We start from the raw sequence: 18,853 nt of genomic DNA on the forward strand, positions 1-18,853 counted from the left end.
AATAGTACCATTTTTATTCACGCATAAAATCACTAACAAGAACCGAAGATAAGTCCCAGAGCATGAAAATTCGCGTTTCACAAAATATAACATACACAAGGGGTCTTCACCCACCAAAACCCTTCTTCCGTGAAACTGCATAACTTCGTCTTAGACGTATATGTGTCATCTACAGCAAAACCCCTGGCTTATAGGCCTTTTTGTTGTGCCTAAGGTTTAATGCCAGGGTAGGGTGTAGGATACGTACTCTCTAAATGACAACCATAGGTTGACACAGACTAGCAACTCGCTTTATATTAGTGAACATAAAACATATTCACCATCGTCTAAAATGGTCGTACCTAAAATTAGCTTAAAGGGACCCTGCAACACTTGTCATCGACTATTATTAATATATTTTGGGATAATGTCTATTGTCCCAGAAATCTCCTCCCGCAAGAATTATGAAAATCCGTTCACAATTAACGAAACTACGCGTGATGAGAAATCGCGCATAATCGTTCCCTCTCAACTCGACCGCGGACAACGCGACGAAAGCTGCGCGCTCTCTCCCGGGGAGGGGGGCGGCTCGCGGCGTTCTCTTCGGCGGCCTTCGATATATCACATGCCGGGTAGTTTTCTCCTTTTCTCCGCAATGCGGAGGGGCCTATTTCTGGTCTGGTGCCACAAAAAAGCAGGCATGGGTGCCTGCTCGCAAGTGCGCGCTCAGGCTGGTAGGGCGTTTTTGAAGCAATAAACGTTTGTCGCCGAGTGGTCCCATTGAAAGGGAAGTATTGAGCTCATCACTCAAACTCCGCGCGCACTCAAAACACAAAAGAAACGGCAAAACTGTGCCTACAGGTTCAGGCATAGAAGAGGTTCGTACACAGCGATTACGACGACGAAAATGGGAGAATCTAGCCGCGAAGTTGACCAGTGACAGCCGATCGGGCAGCCATGGCCTATGTGACGTCCCTTAGGCCATGCCAGGGGTTGCATAATGAGGACAACTGAAGAGAGAGCGGTTGGTTTTTCCACGTCTTTCACATCGATTTGCGGGCTCACCGCTTCACGTGCGATGCGATGCGATGAGGTGCACGTGTAATATTTGGCTCAGGTATTCCTGGCAGTGTAATCTAAACGTCGTGCAGGTTTACATGCACTGCTCAAAGAGTGTTGCAGGGTTGGTTTAATTGATTGATTGTAGGGTTTAACGCGCCGACGCAACGCAGGCGATGAGGCGCGCCGTAGTGGAGGGCTCCGGATTAATTTTGACCACCTGGGGATCTTTAACGTGCGCCGAAATCTCGTGCACACGGGCGTTTTTGCTTTTCGCCTCCATCAGAAAAGCGGCCGCCGCGGCCGGGAATCGAACCCGCGACCTCGTGCTCAGCAGCGTAACGCCTTAAGGGTCCGTTTAAAGCAACGCAGAGAGATAGTTGTACTTTCAATTACACTTTACCACGAATAATAACGCAAATGCGGGCGCATACGTTCTGTGCAATATATGGAAATCAGCATGCAGATACTGTCTCTTCCTATGAAATTTGCACTAATCTGATCAGATATTCATTTTTCGAAAAATATTATTGACTGAAATTTCATTTCTGACACAACTGTTTTATTGGAATCTGCGGACTTTTTTGCTTTTGATTTTTGTCTTTATTTTGTATAGTTGATGATTTGTTGAGGCCCTTTACCCTGCAAATTAGAAACGTTGGATCGTTGCATTGGCGTTAGTGGGACGTTTGTATAGACCCTTGGTGTTCCAAATTCATGGCACACTCTTATTACCTGTACCATGTTACTCCCTGGTTAGGTAATACATACCTTCCTTTTAAAAGTATTCAGTTTCATTTTTTCCTTTCCTTTTGGTCTGGTTTCTCTCGGACCACTACGCATGCTTGAGTACCACGTAACTTATTTCGCGCCATATTACTACGACTGCATCAAAATATTCCAACCTGTATGATCCTAACTGACCGCAGTCTATCGCCGCTAAAAGTAAGTGAATAAACAAATGATCACTTTAGTGACAAGTTATTGCGAAGCATTGTGTCATTCGGCGGCTAGCTATGTTGGCCTTACAATCTCCTTAGCATATACATCCTTGCTCTAAGCAAGTTATTTATTCCTTAATAATACAAAGTGTTTGGCGAACTGGGCGTTAAATATACTGTAAGAACTTAACGAACAATTTTTTTTGCATAAAAAAATTTTGCCTCCCTGGGCTAGTGCTTGATTTACTAGTTTTTTCAAGCTGCAAGCCATAGGTGTCGTATTCTGAGAAAAAAACATTGTAGCTTCTGTTGTCCGGTTTAAACACACGTGACATCATGTAAGATTTGAACCCTGGTCTTCACAGTACCAGCCCGATCAACTACAACTCCAGCTTGAAAATCCAGATAATGGCACCGTAATTTTTCATGTTATCCTGTGCTGCGACATGTTTCTTTTAAAGGCGGTAGTCTTTTTTGGGCTACTTGAAACCGAGAATTTTGGTCTGTCTGTCTGTCTGTCTGTCTGTCTGTCTGTCTGTCTGTCTGTCTGTCTGTCTGTCTGTCTGTCTGTCTGTTACTTAAGCCATACGGCCATTCTTGAACGAATTCTTGAACGAGAAGGTTATATAGCCAAAACCTTTGCGAACCACTAAATCCGGAAATATACTTCATACTTGCCAACACTGATGAGGAAACACAAGGCATACCTGAAGAAAACATCAATGCACAACTGGTACTCGCATCTTTCTTGTATTTGAAAATGCATGTGCGCTTTATATTTACGATAGTATATAAAAATACACGTTGAAAACAACATTCGGGCCCAAAAATACAAAAGAGAGCTCGCGCGAGCATGGATCTTGTGGCAGTGCTCCACGTTCGACAGTAACAAAAGGTTCCCCTAGATGGCACCAGCAGTGGAACGCGGAAAAATTGGATTGAGTTTAGACAACCTCGTCCGTGTTTATCGTGATATGATCGAAAAGGAGGGAGACAGCATGGGAGGTCGACAGAGGAGAGAAGAAAGGCATTTACTTTGCAGAGACCGCAGAAGTCTATCGTCTTTCGACTACATTTGCAGCGAAGTGAGGGGATACGCGAACAACATTTGTGGTTATATCAATGTGTGGCAATAATAGAGCTATCTTCGCACGTTAAAATCCATGGAACGAAAGTGTTCGTTGGTCAGTTCAGTTCAGTTCAGTAAAACTTGATTCAGGTTGGGGAAGGGATTAAAGGGAGACACTTGGGTGGAGTCCTCTTTCCGGGGCCCCAGAAGCTTGTGCCCCGGCCCACACCCTGTCGATCAGCTGGCGCTGGTCTTCCAAGGCCTCGCTGGCTAGAGTTGCCTCCCACGTTTTGAGTGAATGAGGTGTAGTGTCCTCGGTTTTCCATATAACTGGGCAGTTCCATATGGTGTGGAAAAGAGTGATTTTTGCGTTACATAAAAACAGTCCTCACTAAATCTGTCTGGTAACATAAGCGCCAGCCTTGATTTGTGCGGGAATGTGTTTGTATTCTTCTCAGTGCTTGTGCATCGTGAGTGATTAGTGCCATGTGAGGAGCGGGTAGCGTTCTCCTTTCAAGTCTTATTCTTTTAAGACGTTCTCCGTAGGATTCGTATGGTGGAATAGCGTGTGAGTGTTCCTCGTTGCTGTGGTTCGTAAGACTTCTCGCAAGCGAGTCAACGCTCTCGTTTCTTCCCAAGCCTTTATGCGCAGGGCACCATATGTTGTGTACACGGTTCAGCTCCCTTGGGATGATGTGTTTGGAGCCAATGAGTATAACCCCGGCAGTGATGTTTTTGATGGCACTTGTTGAGTCCATGATGATGTTTAAGCTCCAGTGGTTTGCTTCTCCCCATCTCATAGCCACCAGAATATCACTGGTTTAGGCTTCGTCATTGTCCTTCTTTCTAAGGGTGGCGTAGTCTATGGGGAGCCTTCGAAGTCGACAACTGCCGCAATGGAAGAGCCATGTGGCCCCTTACTTGCGTCAGTGTAGACAGTGTTTAGATGATTTCAGAACATCTTAGAAAATTTGTTCTTGTGACTCTCCTTTTCTTGCTGAGGGTTTTGTCCATGTTTTGGGGTATAGGGAGTGTTTCTATTCCCTTCCTTTGGTTTGGTGATAGTTCTGTCGTTCTATTCAAGAATTCTTTTTCTGCCGGAGAGCCGATGTTGGATAAGATTGCTAGGCCTGTGCGGGTTTTGTAGTCGTTCTTTTGGTTTGCGAGCACTGCATCCCTTATTTCTTCGGAAGTGTTGCACACTCCGAGATTGTACTTTTCTTTTCTTCGTGGCACATACCCCCTAGTGAGATTGGCCATGTAACGTGAGTTTTAGTGCCGCTTCACAAAAGAGAGAGAGATACAACCTTTAATAGAAAAGGATGAACACTGGTCACGATGGGCGAAAGGAATTGGGAGGGAGGGTAAGAGAAAATGAACAAATGCTGGTCGTTCTCAGTAGACTCAATAACTGGGCCCGTTCTTGGAACCTGCCATTCATAGGCCAGTTCGTGGTGGTCGCAATAGGGTTCGTGCACGTTCGCCAGTTGGTTCGGGGGAGGAGCCGCTCAAACAACCCGTGCTAGACCACTTTTAATTGAATAAAGTGCTATTTCGTATAATAGCTGTGCATCAGTTTGTTGTGGATCGGGATGGGGTTGGGGCGATTTGAATGTACGGTGCCTGGCGAAAGCTGGGCACCACCAAACTAGGTGTGTGAGGTCTGATGCAGTGGTGGTACAGCAGTAAGGGCATCGAGGGGGCAAGTGAGGGGTATACCACTTGCGAAGTATTTCGAGTGTGTGGACTTAACATAGAACGATAATCTGGTAACGTACAATTTGTAGAATAGTGCGTGCTGCGTGACACATGAGCGTGATGACACGTGAGTAGAATAGGTGCACAACATCCACGCATAAACTTTATCCTAGGGAGCTTTGGCGTGTGCCTGTCTGCTTGCTCACGTAATTCTCCCCGTGAGAAGGCGAAACGAGAGTGAAGGAAGAGACTTAAACGGGATGTAGTAGTAACCAAGCTGTTAATAAGGGCCGCCAGGCTTTGTCCTTCAAATCATGTAAGCAGGCTTAAGTACCTCAACGAATTTTTTAAAGCGAAACTTTCAACGCCTACCAGCCAACGGTTCCTTCGCGTCGTGTGGGACAAGAAACTCCTCACGCGGCTGAAAAGGGGCAGGGTGGTTTTCACTCACAGAGCACAGTGCATGTAGATGGCGCGGCGAACGCGCGCTATTACCCAGCGTTCCCTGCGCGCTGGCGAGAGCGCCGGCGGGAACTAGCGTCACTAAATAAGTTACGTTTTAGAGTAGCGCCACTACGTGCACCCGGAAGCATCTGGGGCGATTTTGTTTCTGGCTTGCACTGTTGCCATCTCCCCCAACGAAACCGCCGCCGGTTGTGGCGGGCAGAGTGCGACCGGCCGCTCTAGCGTCCTCGCAGCAGAGAGAGAGAGAGACAGAGAGAGAGAGAGAGAGATGGGAGAGGCGCCCAGAAACAAAATGGCTGCACCCATATGTAAACAAATATCGCGTGGTGACATCTGACCAATGAAAATCCTGGCGGCACATAATAATAAGAGAAAAGAGTGCCGATACTCTAAAATCCTTTATTTAGTGACGCTGGCGGGAACCATTCGGTCTGCTTTTGCAGTCTGCTTTAGCTACGGTTACCATGTTCCTGTTTTGGCGCAGCATAGCGTCCATTGCGCGCTTCCTTCGCACGGCTTGATTTACTTGTTCGACAGTCCCTCCCGGGTAGCCCGGACCCGACGGAATTAAGTGGTCGTACGGCAAAAATACGCTAAGGATTGGTTTGCAGGCCGCGCAAACAAAATTTTGAGACCACGTACACACATCAGGCCGCTAAATAAACGCTACCTTTTGCGCACCGCTTGCCACGAATGGGACTCCGTTTTGTAAATTGGTGATTACCAATTCGTTTGTGTTTTAAGAGGTATCACAAAAGGCGAAAGTAGCAACAGGTTCTGATAAATAGGAATTATAGAGGTTCCCTCAGCTTTCTCGCAATTCTCAAACTTACTAAACTCACTAGTTTAAATTGGTATAAATGGGAATCACTAAGCTCACATGCCGAATTGTTTCGGTGTCTGCGCTTGTGTCGCGCGGTGGCGTAGCCCCGAGCTTGCACATCAGGATGGCTAGGTTCCTCTGTCTCACCCTTCGAAAGACGCTCCTCTCCGTTTTCTTTCTGCCGACTCACGGCCGGGCTACAGCGGCGGCGTCCGTCGCTCTAGTCTAGCCGTGGTCGACGCTGCTGCTATGTTCGGAAGGCCGCTCCGCTAATTCCAGGTAACGGCTGGCCGAATCTCTGGTTTCGCTCTTTGTAGAACGACGTGTGTGAACTCAAGTGAAGTCGCATGGAAAATTGTTGTGGGTGTCGTTTACAACTTTGCTTTCCAGCCACTTTGACAGCGTGGATGGAGCCAATTTTTTTAGCCCTCGCTTATTTCACTTACACAAATGATAATTCGTTTATTCGATACAATGAACATTTTCCTGGGATAAGCTGCTTTCTACTCTGGTGGGAAACCAGCACCTGAGTCTTCCGTCACCCCAAGGCCTGACTGTGGCATCGCCATTTTATTAATATTCTTTTTCATTGTAGTAACGGCAGTTAGCACTGCTGATATGTAGATCTGCGATAGCTGTCGAGTTAATGAAAAGCCAAGATTTGTGTGCACACCGCAAAGCTTGTGTACTATAACAAGCTCCATGTACTAACCCATGCTCTAGTAACGAGTAGGGCTCGGCGTCGGCTAGTAATTTTAACCCGATCAATCGGCTGCTTTTAATGCGTTCATTGATCGATTAGTCGGATCGCTTGCGTTGGTTTACAAAGAAATATTACCAAAAAATTAGTAGTGGCTTAGCTCTGCTATGCCAGGATATACGAAGCGTGAGCTAAGGTTCAGCGATCCAGTCCAATCCAGTGTTATCCAGTCCAGTCCAGTCCAGTTCAATTCAGTCTAATTTCAGTCCAGTCCATTCCAGTCCAGTCACTGCTCCTCGGGCATGCTCAGCACCGCTCTTCACGAGCCACGCGAAACGGCTATCAAGCGGCTCCGGTGCAGCGTCAGGCTTGGCTACTGCGCAATTGAGGCGCACACCTGGGCACGCGCCGGCGCCAGTGCATCTGCGGCGGCTATGACGCAGCACAATCCAACACAATCCACTTAAATCCAATCCAATCCAAATCAAAATCCGATCCAATCAAATCCAATCCAAGCCAAGCCAAGCCAAGCCAAACCAATTTTATCCAATGTCCCTCGCGCTTGCGCAGAACGGCCCTTCACTGCACATACGAAACTGCTCAACCTCGGCCAGTGTAGCTTACGCTGCAAAATGTGTGTAATAACATTTAATATTATACTAATAAAAGATGAGATCATTATGCTCTTCGGCCTGTTCACAAACATCCCATATGAGTAAGCTGGTAATCATCCTGGTGCTGTTGCGGTGGAGGCGCTTATAACGGTATTCGTCGCTCGCACTTCCCTAGAATCGGGGATCGGCACTCGCCGTAATTGCAGGGAGCACAGAATTATCGTGGTTTCCTTACGACAGAGTTAGTTTATACAACATCCAGACGAATGGACTGCCCGCTCGCCGTTTTTTGTAGGGTGTGTATTTGTATTATGAGCAGCCATTTTCCCGTTTGTCTTGGCTATAACCTTTCTGCTTTAATCCTATCATCTGTCAGCATACTTGTATCGTCTTCTGTTGCACATGACTTCAACTGATTAACCGTGTGAAAAAATTAATACCGACTGAAGCATTAATCGATCAATGGCGAGGTTAAGAGATCAATCACCCACCCCTAGTATCTGGTACTCTTTTTACTGCATTTCAGATTGCGGGGACAAGCTTGTTGGCGAGTTGGTAAAAGAGGTGAAACCCCGGATCACAGGTATCCCGGAATGATGGTGCCCCAGGATGATTTTTGCCGACGCCTAATACCACACAAGACCAACGTAACAGCTGACGCGGTAGGTTTTTCTTTGACTCTGCTTATAAAGCCAGGTGTTGCACACTTATGTTTGTTTGAATTTCGTGATTTAAGCCTGTTCGACGCCATGAAAAATATTTTTGCTTTTTGTACTGCTTTAAAGTAATGTTTATAGTGAAATTCTTAGAGTAGTTTCGCTGCTTACACAAAGCTGTTTCCAGCTGTTTGGTCGCGTGGTTCAAACTTGAATAAAACAAAGCTCTGCGGTTGCTTGGAATAGAAACCCAAAAACGTGAGGAGGTCCTGATAGCGCTTGCGCTTGCTTTATTGAAGCGCAACGTGTTTCAATTTGTATGCTGCAATTCGCCGCAGAGTCACAAGCGCACGTCTACACAGTATTTAGACAAAAAGAAAGTTTTGACCGGTGACTACTGAATGGGAACAAGCAATCTTTTGTCACTTTTTCACTTCAGAGCACTTCATAGATCCACGGGTGACCTAACTATTCCGTAACCGTTCACTACGGTGCACCCCCCCCCCTTCCCAGCCTACGCGTAGCTACAGTGAGTTAAACGGCCAATTTTTAAATCGCCACCATTTCTGGATGGAGTCAAAAAGACTCACTCTGATTAACTTTAAATATTTCCGGCTATGAAAACCAGTTTATTACATGCTTTAAGAAAAACAGCGACGATCATTCAAAGTCAAAAACAGAGCCTCCTTGATCCGAAATCTTTATGACATGCTCTTTAATACCGACCAAGAAAAACAAAGAAACTGAGAGCGAGAATAAATTATATTACGAGCATCAAAACGTGTGGTTGGGTCCTCGCTTGAGGACTCCATTAGTGACTCCTGCTGCGACGGCCCTCTTTACCAGCCGAAGCTTAGATTCGAGACCAGGGCCGAAGAGCTATTTCTCTTAGTGCTCAAGGGAACGTTGCAATATTCTAGCAATCTTGTGTTTTCGGAACACTCGCAGGAGAGAGAGACTTCAAGCCTTAATTATATTTATTCCTTCCTCAGCCAACAATGTATCCTTGGACGCGAACAAAAGCCATGACAGCTACAAAACGCACGATATCTCAAATAATGCATAACGTAATTTAGCTTTAGACCCCCTCTTTTAGTTGTCGGTGACAAATTGTTATTTCAGTTGGAAACCATTACTTCACAATTTTTTACGCTAAATTGCTTCTGCCAGTGAGCGTTGTCATAGTTACAGCCATAGTAAATGAAGAAGTCCCTCGGAATGTTACTTTATACGTAACATTTCATGCATTATTTCTAATTATTGTCAGTGATTATACAACACTGTTTCTTGCTATTGACTCCAGTTGTAAAGGGTCTAAACAAAGCAAAACGTTAAGAATACATTACTATATGAAATGTAAATACATGACGTGAATACAATACGTAAACAGATTATGAAATGATGCGTTTCCGTCTGCTTTTATAGGGCGCCAACATAAGTAATTTCTCAGGCCGAAATCCGCCGCAGTCCATCATACCCAGCTTTTAGGAAAGTGATATTTGGCATAATCCAGAAGTCAACGTGAAGATGAAAACCCTAAAAGAACTTTCCAGGTTTCTGAATATTTTTTGTGTAATTCACTGTCAAATCTTACTCCCCATGCATTTCTATGGGATAGTTTCCATGGCTCAGGAACCTAGTCGCGCAACGTGCGCGACTTGAAACTGTGCACAAAGCAAGCATTCACCCCAAATATTAGCTGTGCAAAAGAAGTTTTCATTTCGCTAAAAAATTTCAGAGTAATCACTGTTGAAAGGACTGCCATGAGCGGGAAAGCTGCACATGATAATAAGCAACTGCTATCGGTGTGTAAAAACATTATTACTTACAAGGTTCACTGAGTGATGACGTTTAAATACCTTTGACTCTTTTGCTTTGAATGGTTGAAACAGCAAATGATTTCCGGATTGATTTTGATCAGGTGTATCAGCAGCTGTAAATAAAAGCGCAAGTAATAAAACAACTAAGGTCTAAAAGTGTGGTTGGGAAGAGTTAAATTCTGCTTTTTTTGTCCATATTGAAAGGATATGCAACATTTGTAGTCATGTAGCAAGTTGTTGCACCAACAGTTTATTAAATAAATCAGAATCAATACGAACTCAAACAGACGTGAATCGAAATTGCCATTCTTGTAAATATTGCAAGCGAAACAGCAGCAACGCAAGAACGAATGACGCGAAAGGAAGGTAGACAGACACGGCGCTGACAATCAACTGATATAAATTTATTTCAAAGAAAATTATATGATTGTTAAATGCACGTGTGTGAAAAAGTAATGGAAGCGAAAAAGACGTAAGCCAGAGGGATACAGTTTTAAGAGTATAATGTAAAGCCTCGCACTCCGTCTGTGAGGCTTTCACATCAAGCCCTCACACTAAGAATGCTTTGTCTAGGTACGCTTTATTCGCACTCACAAGCTTAGGGTAAGCAACCCGCGCTCTGCAACGCAAGAAAAACGAGCGGACATATAAGGCGCCTTTCTTAAAGACTGCTTACTCGCAGGAGATTGTTCACATTTTTTTTTAATTCGGCACGGTGCAACGCTGCAGGACATGGCTGGCACTGCGAGGCTAGGCTTTTATTAGAGAGTGGGCATAACCCCAACCTTCCACCCTTTCCTTAACCCGTACCCCTCCCTGGCGCTGTGGGAGAACCTGATTACCAGCGACCACCCGGACGTCCAGCAACTTCTGGCCTCTAGAGAATGGGTCATCCGGTAACGACTTCGATTCCAAGGCTATATACACTTCTAACCTCAATAAAGTGTTGTACTACTTCCACTTCTGCCACCTGTCGATGATAGTAGGCTGCGATAATGCTTCCAGAGCAGTAGTTATAGGTTCACCTATCTGGTCTATGTCCTAGCGATCGACAGCTGCTTCTCGAAGACGCCCGGAAACCCCTCTCATTGACAGGGGCACAGAACAGCCTCTTAACAAACCTTCGAGAACCAGCAAGGCGGCTGTCAGTTTATACATTCGTGATGTGGTACACGATCTCTAATATGACTTGGAGAGGCGGCGTCTGCATCTGTTCGGGGCTCCTAACAACGTATTCTTTACTGCTCCTCAACTCACAGAAATCGCTCGATGATCTGTGCGATAAGAAGCACGTCTAGTGACATGTACATTGTGGAGGCTGGTAGCTTGCAATATATCTCTCTTGTACAGCAGTTCATACATTGGTTATCCGTACCGATGTGTAACGATCGTCCTAGGGAGGATGTGTGCAACTCGTACGATAATCGACAGGCGGCTACTGAGAACTGCCCTAGTAGTCTTCGAGGTGCAACCCGGCCCTTCACCTGTGAACCGTGCATCCTTTATGCAAGGTGCACAGGTGGAGGCTCGGGTTGCATTTGGAAGACTACCAGTGCTGTGCTCACTAGCTGCCTGTCGATGATCGTAACCGGCGTTGCTTCTCAGTACCATGTCTGTCTACCTTCTTTTCGATTCTTTCTTCCGTCTGTGCTATTCCTCTTTTGTTTAAAATGTGCTAACCAGCGTAAGTCCACAATTTTGTAACATTTCTCTTTCGGTCGTTTGGCAGAATTCACCGTCATTGCAGAAATGCAAAGTAAGGTGCCAATATAGAGAGCCGTACACGTTCTTCTGGAACAACCGTTACTATAATTCATACAGGATCTACTACATGGAAGATGATGCACTGGATTACATGTCATGTGGTCAAGGGAAGGTAAGAATAAAAACATCAATCACTCTTTTAACTTCTCGAAGCAATAAATACTGGGATTTTACGCGCCGCAGCCGCGCGTGGGCTACGAGGCGCACCGTAACCATAAGGTGGAGGGCTGCAGGTTAATTCCCACCAACTGGGGACGTGTAAACCAACGTTACTAGAATAGCAGTAACGTTTGTTTAACCTTCGGGGAAAACTCGACACGCAGCTGTTTTCGATTTTCGCGACCATTAGAAAAACGGCCGCCGCGTCCGACTTCAAACCCGCGTACTTGGGCTCAGCAAACTTGGCCGAGTCGTTCTCTCTTACAGCGGAACTTACTATGCCTCGGTGTCCAGATATTGACTGAGTGGGTAAACCGGCGTAGAACGGAAATGTTTCGCACTCAGAAGTTGTGGTTCCTTCTTCAAGGGCTCCTGGTGTGACTTTTTCACCGGTGTCTTCCCCTCACAGCTTGTAAAAGCTTCCAAAGTGACGTTTTGGCCGGTGTCTTTAACGTCTACGCACGTACGTATCACCAATTGCCCGTTTATGCGTGAATGGGCGGAAGGGCGGGGGGAGGGGGGTGCACGTGCAGCTAGGCTTTACGAATGATTCCATAAATGAACTCAGGTTTATAGAAAAAAATAGCCGCATATCTGCTCCTTAAGTTGCAAATGGCGAGCGACAAAATACGATAGCCTATTGGCGCTCCGGCCAGTTAAACGCCTCCCTTCTATTTCCCGCTCACTCTGGTGCCGTTCCTCTGCCGTATCGTTCCTCCCAAGATACCACGCTAGAGGTTTGCTCAAGTCAATTTAAACTTTCCACGTTCCTCTGCTCCAGGCCGAGCGCCTCGATGCCAGCGATGCCGTACGGCGGAGACGCGCGTGGTTTGAGGCACCCTACTACAATGTCTATGGAACCACGTTACCCTGCTCGACGTGCATAAAACCACGTTGCCCTTCTCTATGTGCATTCCACATTCCAAGCGGAACCTGGCACCTATCCAGTGCAACCTTTCGTTACTGTTCTTAAAATTCCTTAAATTTCTTAAAATTTCGCCAGGAGCTATAGTGGCGCGGGCAACAGCAGGCATTCATGCTATTTTTTATTAAACGAACACCTCAAATATCACTCATGTATTGCTTTTCTGGCTTATATTTGGATAATGTCTTGTTCTTGTTCAACAACGTTGACGAGTATGAAGATTGCCACCGGACTTAGGCGTTTAGGTTTGGCTGTGGGTATATAAGACTATTGCGCACATTCAGTTTCACTTTGGCTGAGTGGCTGAATCGAATCACAGACAGGCAGACAAACAGACATACAGACAGACAGACCAAACTTTCTGAGTTTAGGTAGCCGAAGAAAGAAGATCGTCTTTAAAAAGAGGTAGATAAGTCCCCTTGACATGACCCAAGGTCTTGGTCAAGAGTCGTAAGTGAGATAGGAAGTAAAAAGTGGGGAGAACATGGAAAGAAAGGCAGCTACAAGCAGTGCTCAATGCCGGCTTCTCTGATGAAAATCAGCAGAGTGTTCAGCAGGTGTTTCCTGCGAGGAGGTACGCGCTCACCGATGACATACCCGCTTACAGACAGTAAGATGCCTACCGCGTCGGAGGATCCAAACAGCCCCATATTTATACTGTAGAAAACAATTCTAGTCCTTCAAAGGAAGGAACAGCGCACATTTTGGCGAAGGACAGGCAGAATACACACCACAAGCGCTGGCTATCAACTGATCGCTTTGTACAAGTTGCGGAAAATAAATAGCACACTTACAGGGAAAGATTCCACAAGCGCGTACAAAGAGAGAAGAGAAGGATGTCCAACCTGTCAAACCATTGTCATGTCACTAAATTTATCGCCACATCCACTTTTCTCTGGCCTCCGGGAATGCGGTTTCCTTTTTAGTAATACCTATAGAGGGCACACTGACAAAGTTGTCACCAGCTCTTTGAATCCTTGCAGCTTCAACAAGTTGCCTAGTGATTTGTTTCCTGCTCTTAAAGATTGCTGTTGTGTTTTCGAGCTCGGCGATTCGACCAGCACAGACCAGGAAGTCACGTACAGGCGGACATTGCTGAGAGACATTGTAGTCATGTTCTTTTAGCCGTTCATATAAGCATCGGCCTGTCCGGCCTATATATTCCTTACCACAGGCCATAAGGATCCGCTTGTGGTGTGTATTCTTTCTGTCCTTCGTCAAAATGTACGCTGTTTCTTCCTTTGTATCTGACCACCAACTAGCCCAGCATGGTACCCTTTTGGATTATTTTCCTAGTCCTCCCAAATTTCAGTCAGTTAATCGGCTGAGAAGTTCGCTCAATCGCGAATTACAAAAAAAAAACATGTTTTGTTTCATGCGCTGCTTGAATTGCCCCTGCTTTGCAGGTCATCCTTCTAAACAGAGGGGAAGTGCACTAAATTTTTACAACTATATTCTTGCTTGAGACCTTATTTCGCTAAAGTTATTTCCTGACGTCATTTCCCAAAAAAAAAACTAGTTCTGCGCCCAAGAACACGGCCACCTCTGAAATAAGCAACACAAAATGCCAATAGCACACATGGTACCTGTGTCAGTGTCTCCTGCGAGCGAAAGATTAGTACCTTACTTAACAATTTTTTTTGTTACTTTCTTTCCTTTTAGGTTTGCGTCCGAGGGTATTGTATAAGTGACTCAGGAAGTACAACTGGAGTCACTTCCCGTCCACGGGTGACGACAACGACTCGGCCCACAACTACCCCATCAACGACGACTAGCGTTCTGGCACAGACTACCGTCTGTGACTGCAATACAACGACGCCTAAACCAGGAACACGAACTAATTATCGTTATAATTACAGAGGTAACTGGGGCGGCACACGAACACAGGGGTAAAAGTCATCAGCGGGTAAATAAACAACACAGCCTTTTTGAAAACTATGTGACGTGATTGCTGCACCTCATCACCAGAAAGCAGTGGCGTAGCCAAGGGGGAGGTTTGGGGGGTTCATACCCTCCCGAAATGTTCACTGAACCCCACCCCCTCCTCACCTCGTTGTTTTTAAGGAACCATATTCGCCCCACAGCGCCGCGCATAGTGCCTCCTTTTCACCAAATTGGCGAACTAGGCTCGTAGCAGGAGAAAATTATGAATGACGGTGATTTACTTGCGACTTTCGGCGCACCCGAAAAAGAAAAAAAAGAGACTGGAAGCAAAGTGCTTCCTTCCGCGGCGCGTTTCGCCCCTCTAGCACGAACTCGGTACAAGCCTTGTGTCACCCGTTTCCTTAAATTAGGGTGCACTGCCAGAAGATATGGGGAGTCGACTCAAGAGAGCCAACAAACCCCACCGAATCTACAGGGCACAGGTGACAAAGGGGGTGGCCGTCTGATGTGCGGCTTTCGCCGACTAGAGCGGCAAGAATGAACAAGAGCCTTGAACGAAAAACACCACAAAGACTTATATTGAGACAGGCAAGTTACAAATACAAGCACGAGGTGGCAGATCGATAATTACAGGCTACTTAGATGGAATTCAAATACAAGAAACAGTCCAATTCGACAAAATGATACAAACAGGAGCGTTAACAAATGAAGATTACGAATCGGTGCAGTTAACTAAAAGAAAATGAACAGTTCGATGCATATGAGAGACAGAGTCCCAGCATATTCACCGACCGGGCCGGACGATGCACCGCTGTCGGAGGCGATTCGGCTACCTGGGAAGCGTGGCTTCGCTGTAGGCCAGGCCGTCCGAGACGATCACGGTGATTCGAGGCCCGGGAGTACGTTGGAGTCCTCCAGGGCGCGGGTCGCCGATGGTGTGATGTACAAACTGGCAGGTGCAGTTGTCAATCACGACGTCCAAACGTAGCTGCTGGGTTTAGGTGTGGCTTCTCTTTTTATAGCCGTGCCGGCGCGGAGGGGGAGAGCACAACACACAGCGCGCCCGCCGCCGTCAGCGAATAACTTCACTCTTCTCCCTTCTAGAATCATCGCCGCTCTTTAGCACTGGCAAGGCCACGCGCACCTCCTCGAAAGTACTGGAAGCTTCGACGAAACCCGAGCGGCGGAGGTTTTATTTTTGTTGTTTTCTTGCCGGCGAGCCGGCGGGTGATCATGTTACCATCTCTTCGTTCGAGAAACTTCCAGCCTCGTCTCGGGCGAATAGAACCGAGTGTAAAAAGAATTAGGCGCTGTACAATAAAATGGAATATTTATACGGTACTTTTAGACGTCGTACGCCCGAGTTTGTGACACAGCCCCCCAGTTTCAGAATATTATGCAATAATATTCTCAAAACTCACAAAGTCGCGCGTACGCGTCGTTCACAGTTAGTGAACAAAAGAGGCTGTGCCTACGAACACAAAATAAAGTACAGCCCAATGTTCTTCATAATAATAATGACAGGTACAGAATTCGCGTACCGAACAGCGGTTTGGCGCAGATTTTTCAAGAAATACACTCCCTAGGGTCAACTCATAAGTGTAAGAACAATAAAGTTCTAGCATTCGAATTAAGTCAGTGCCCATAATAAATGTCTGGCGAGTAGCCGTCACAAGTGCGAAACACATGAAAATACACCGTGCGCTACTGTGCGAAGGTATCGTAGGCTCAAATACAATGAGTGTACGTCAGTACTCAGAAATACATACAATGTACTGATACAGTGAAACTCATAAAAAATATAACGAATATGTTGTTCACAAACAATAACATGCAACCGCAACGTTCACGAATGTCACCACTAGTAACGCCAACTATACACGGCATGGGTGCTGTATATTTGTGAAAGTAAAATTTACGCAGAACGCAACTAGTACGTGAATATACACTGTACAGCCAGAGTGACGAAATAAGTACAACCTTCGCGTACAGTACGACAGAGAAACAATGAATACAACGTTCAGGTATACAGTACTCGACGTGAAAATACAACTCTGTCTTACACAATTCCACTCATATCTCACGTGCATACCTAAATTTGCATTCTTCATGCTTAGCCCGTGTCTATTGGACGCTCGCATAACTCGGCCTGCGGAATTCTTCTCTTCGGAAACGTTCCGTTACAAATGTCGCGCGAAGCGACGAACTCTTTCGCCGTGATACCGGGCCTGCGAAAAAGCTTCGGTGTCCGTGCCTTCGTCTGGCGAACATCTGAGCGCCTAGCGACTTGGCCTTCCCTCGCCTTTCCTCGTGTAGTAACTGACCGGTGCTTCTTTACACCTGCCCGCTGTCTGCAATGCCGGCGCACACGTTTACTCCTAAGCTTGTACCCAAACCTGCACTCTTTGTTTCTGCAGCTCAGCTGCTTGCCGAGTTTTGTGAGGCCGATTTTCCTTGACTTGCTTTTCACAGGCCCTTCGGTACTCCTTTCCCTTTGAGGCGGCACCGTCGCAGGAGCCGCAGATTTCGAGTGCCGGAAACGTGCTGGCTTCGCTTTTGGCGGAGCTCGTGTTACGTCGGACACGGCTTCGCCTCTATACGAGGCATCAAATCGGCGTGCCCCAATAACTGGCTCTTCTTTCGTGATGGCGGGTGGTTTCTCTCCCATCGTCGGAGCCACAGGATCGTCGCCGACGCATATGTACGGCGAGCTCTCTATGTGGAGTGCGGCCCCGCTTCGCACGGGGACTTCGAACTTGAATTTAGAGTCAGTATCTTTGCTCCTCGAGCTGTCAGTTACGCACGCGGCGCTAGTCTGCCCAGAGAGTTCGCAGTCTCGAACTGGGTCTTCCTGCACAATGAGCGTACAATTACCCGTGTCTTTCGGAAAGACAACGGTTTCCTCGGGCACTCTCCCCGCAATATCGGGTACCCCTTCGTCTCGAGGGTTCGGCCCCGACGTCGTGATGGCATCCACAACCGGGATGTTATCTCCATCCTGAAGCTCCGCATCACCTGTAGGATCATCGACCTTCCAGTTCCAGGTCGGAAGTGGTGCGCTTTCGCACAATTCTTTAGGTATTTCCTCCTTGCGGATCTCGGATGAATCCGCCTCTTCCCCTCCGGAGCTATCCTGGCATTCCTTTGCCTTCTCACGGTTAGTACTTTGGCCACTATTCTCATCTCTCGAATTTTCATCATTGAGTTCATCTTTCCGATGGAACTCATTTCGCACAATCTCTGTGCTCCTATTTATGCCTTGAGATGCGGCAACCACAGCTTCCTCTCCAGCCGACTCATCGGGGTGTAACTCCTCAATAAGTGGCTCTTCCACCTCCACGGGTGGCGGTTCTTCTGGGGCAGTTAAAGTTATCGGGTCGTCGGGATCTCTGGCTCCGTCGATGTTGCCGAGGATGAGGTCGTACATAGACCTCTCCATACAAAGGGCGGTTACGCTTCCCGTGTAGTAGGGAGTCTCCACCTCGATCTGAGCTACTGGCAACTCTCGCATTGAGCCATCCATAAAGTACACTGGGTTTGTTTCCCCAGTGAACTCCTGTTTTCGGACTAAGTCCGTTCGCACAATAACTGTGCTGGTGCCGGTGGAGCGCAAAACGGTAATGGTTTTGCCTGACAATTTTCCCTCAACCACCGGCACTGTCTTCGACCCGAATGCCGTAATGGCACCCACGACGTGAATTTTCTTGCCCCTTTTCCGCTCCTCAGAGCTATCAGTAGCATCGTACTGCTTGGGTGCCCTGAGAGGTGCGCATTTGCGCAAATCCTGGCGCCTTTCATCGTTGCTGCTCCTGCATGTCGCAGCCTTATGTCCAGCCCGCCCGCACTTAAAACACCTGGAAACTATATTTCTCTTAATGTTGCTCCAGCAGTCCTTGGCAATGTGCCCAAACTTGTCACAAGAGTAACACTTCAGCGGGGGTTTTTGGCTGGTCCTACTTCGGTCCGCTACCGCGTTTCCGAAATTTACCTTAACCTTTTCAAGGTTGGTACTCAGACACAGGCGCCTATTCTCTCCTCTCATGCTCCGATCTGCTGATGAGCAGTCGAGCTTCAAATGTTGAGCATCAACATTTGCTCCTGTTAGCTCCTCTTTGCTTGCTTTCTCCTCTCGCTCCAACCGAAGTTGTCTCCGAAATTCTTTATCAATTTTCCTCTCAGCTTCTGTTCGTGCTGCCTGTCTTGCTCTCTTAACTTTCTCATTTTCTTCTTTTTCTTTCTGGGCGACCCACTTTCGCAGTTCGGCCCCTGACAGGCCCAGCTGACAGCCCAACGCTAC

General features: G+C 46.8%; 1 protein-coding gene across 1 annotated transcript in view; it reads left to right on the forward strand.

The window, feature by feature from the left end:
- Positions 1 to 14,565, forward strand: part of LOC144143065 (venom metalloproteinase BumaMPs1-like) — a 55,671-nt gene extending 41,106 nt beyond the window's left edge. Inside the window, exons 12-14 of the mRNA XM_077674880.1 lie at positions 7,875 to 8,010; positions 11,554 to 11,700; positions 14,335 to 14,565. Coding sequence (XP_077531006.1) covers positions 7,875 to 8,010; positions 11,554 to 11,700; positions 14,335 to 14,565 — 514 coding nt within the window. The remainder of the gene's footprint in view (positions 1 to 7,874; positions 8,011 to 11,553; positions 11,701 to 14,334) is intronic.
- The last annotated feature ends 4,288 nt before the right edge of the window (positions 14,566 to 18,853 follow it).

Source organism: Haemaphysalis longicornis, unplaced genomic scaffold (genome assembly GCF_048455015.1).
Source record: "Haemaphysalis longicornis isolate Haplotype H1 unplaced genomic scaffold, Haemaphysalis longicornis Haplotype H1 scaffold_6, whole genome shotgun sequence".
In the NCBI taxonomy this organism is placed as follows: domain Eukaryota; kingdom Metazoa; phylum Arthropoda; class Arachnida; order Ixodida; family Ixodidae; genus Haemaphysalis; species Haemaphysalis longicornis.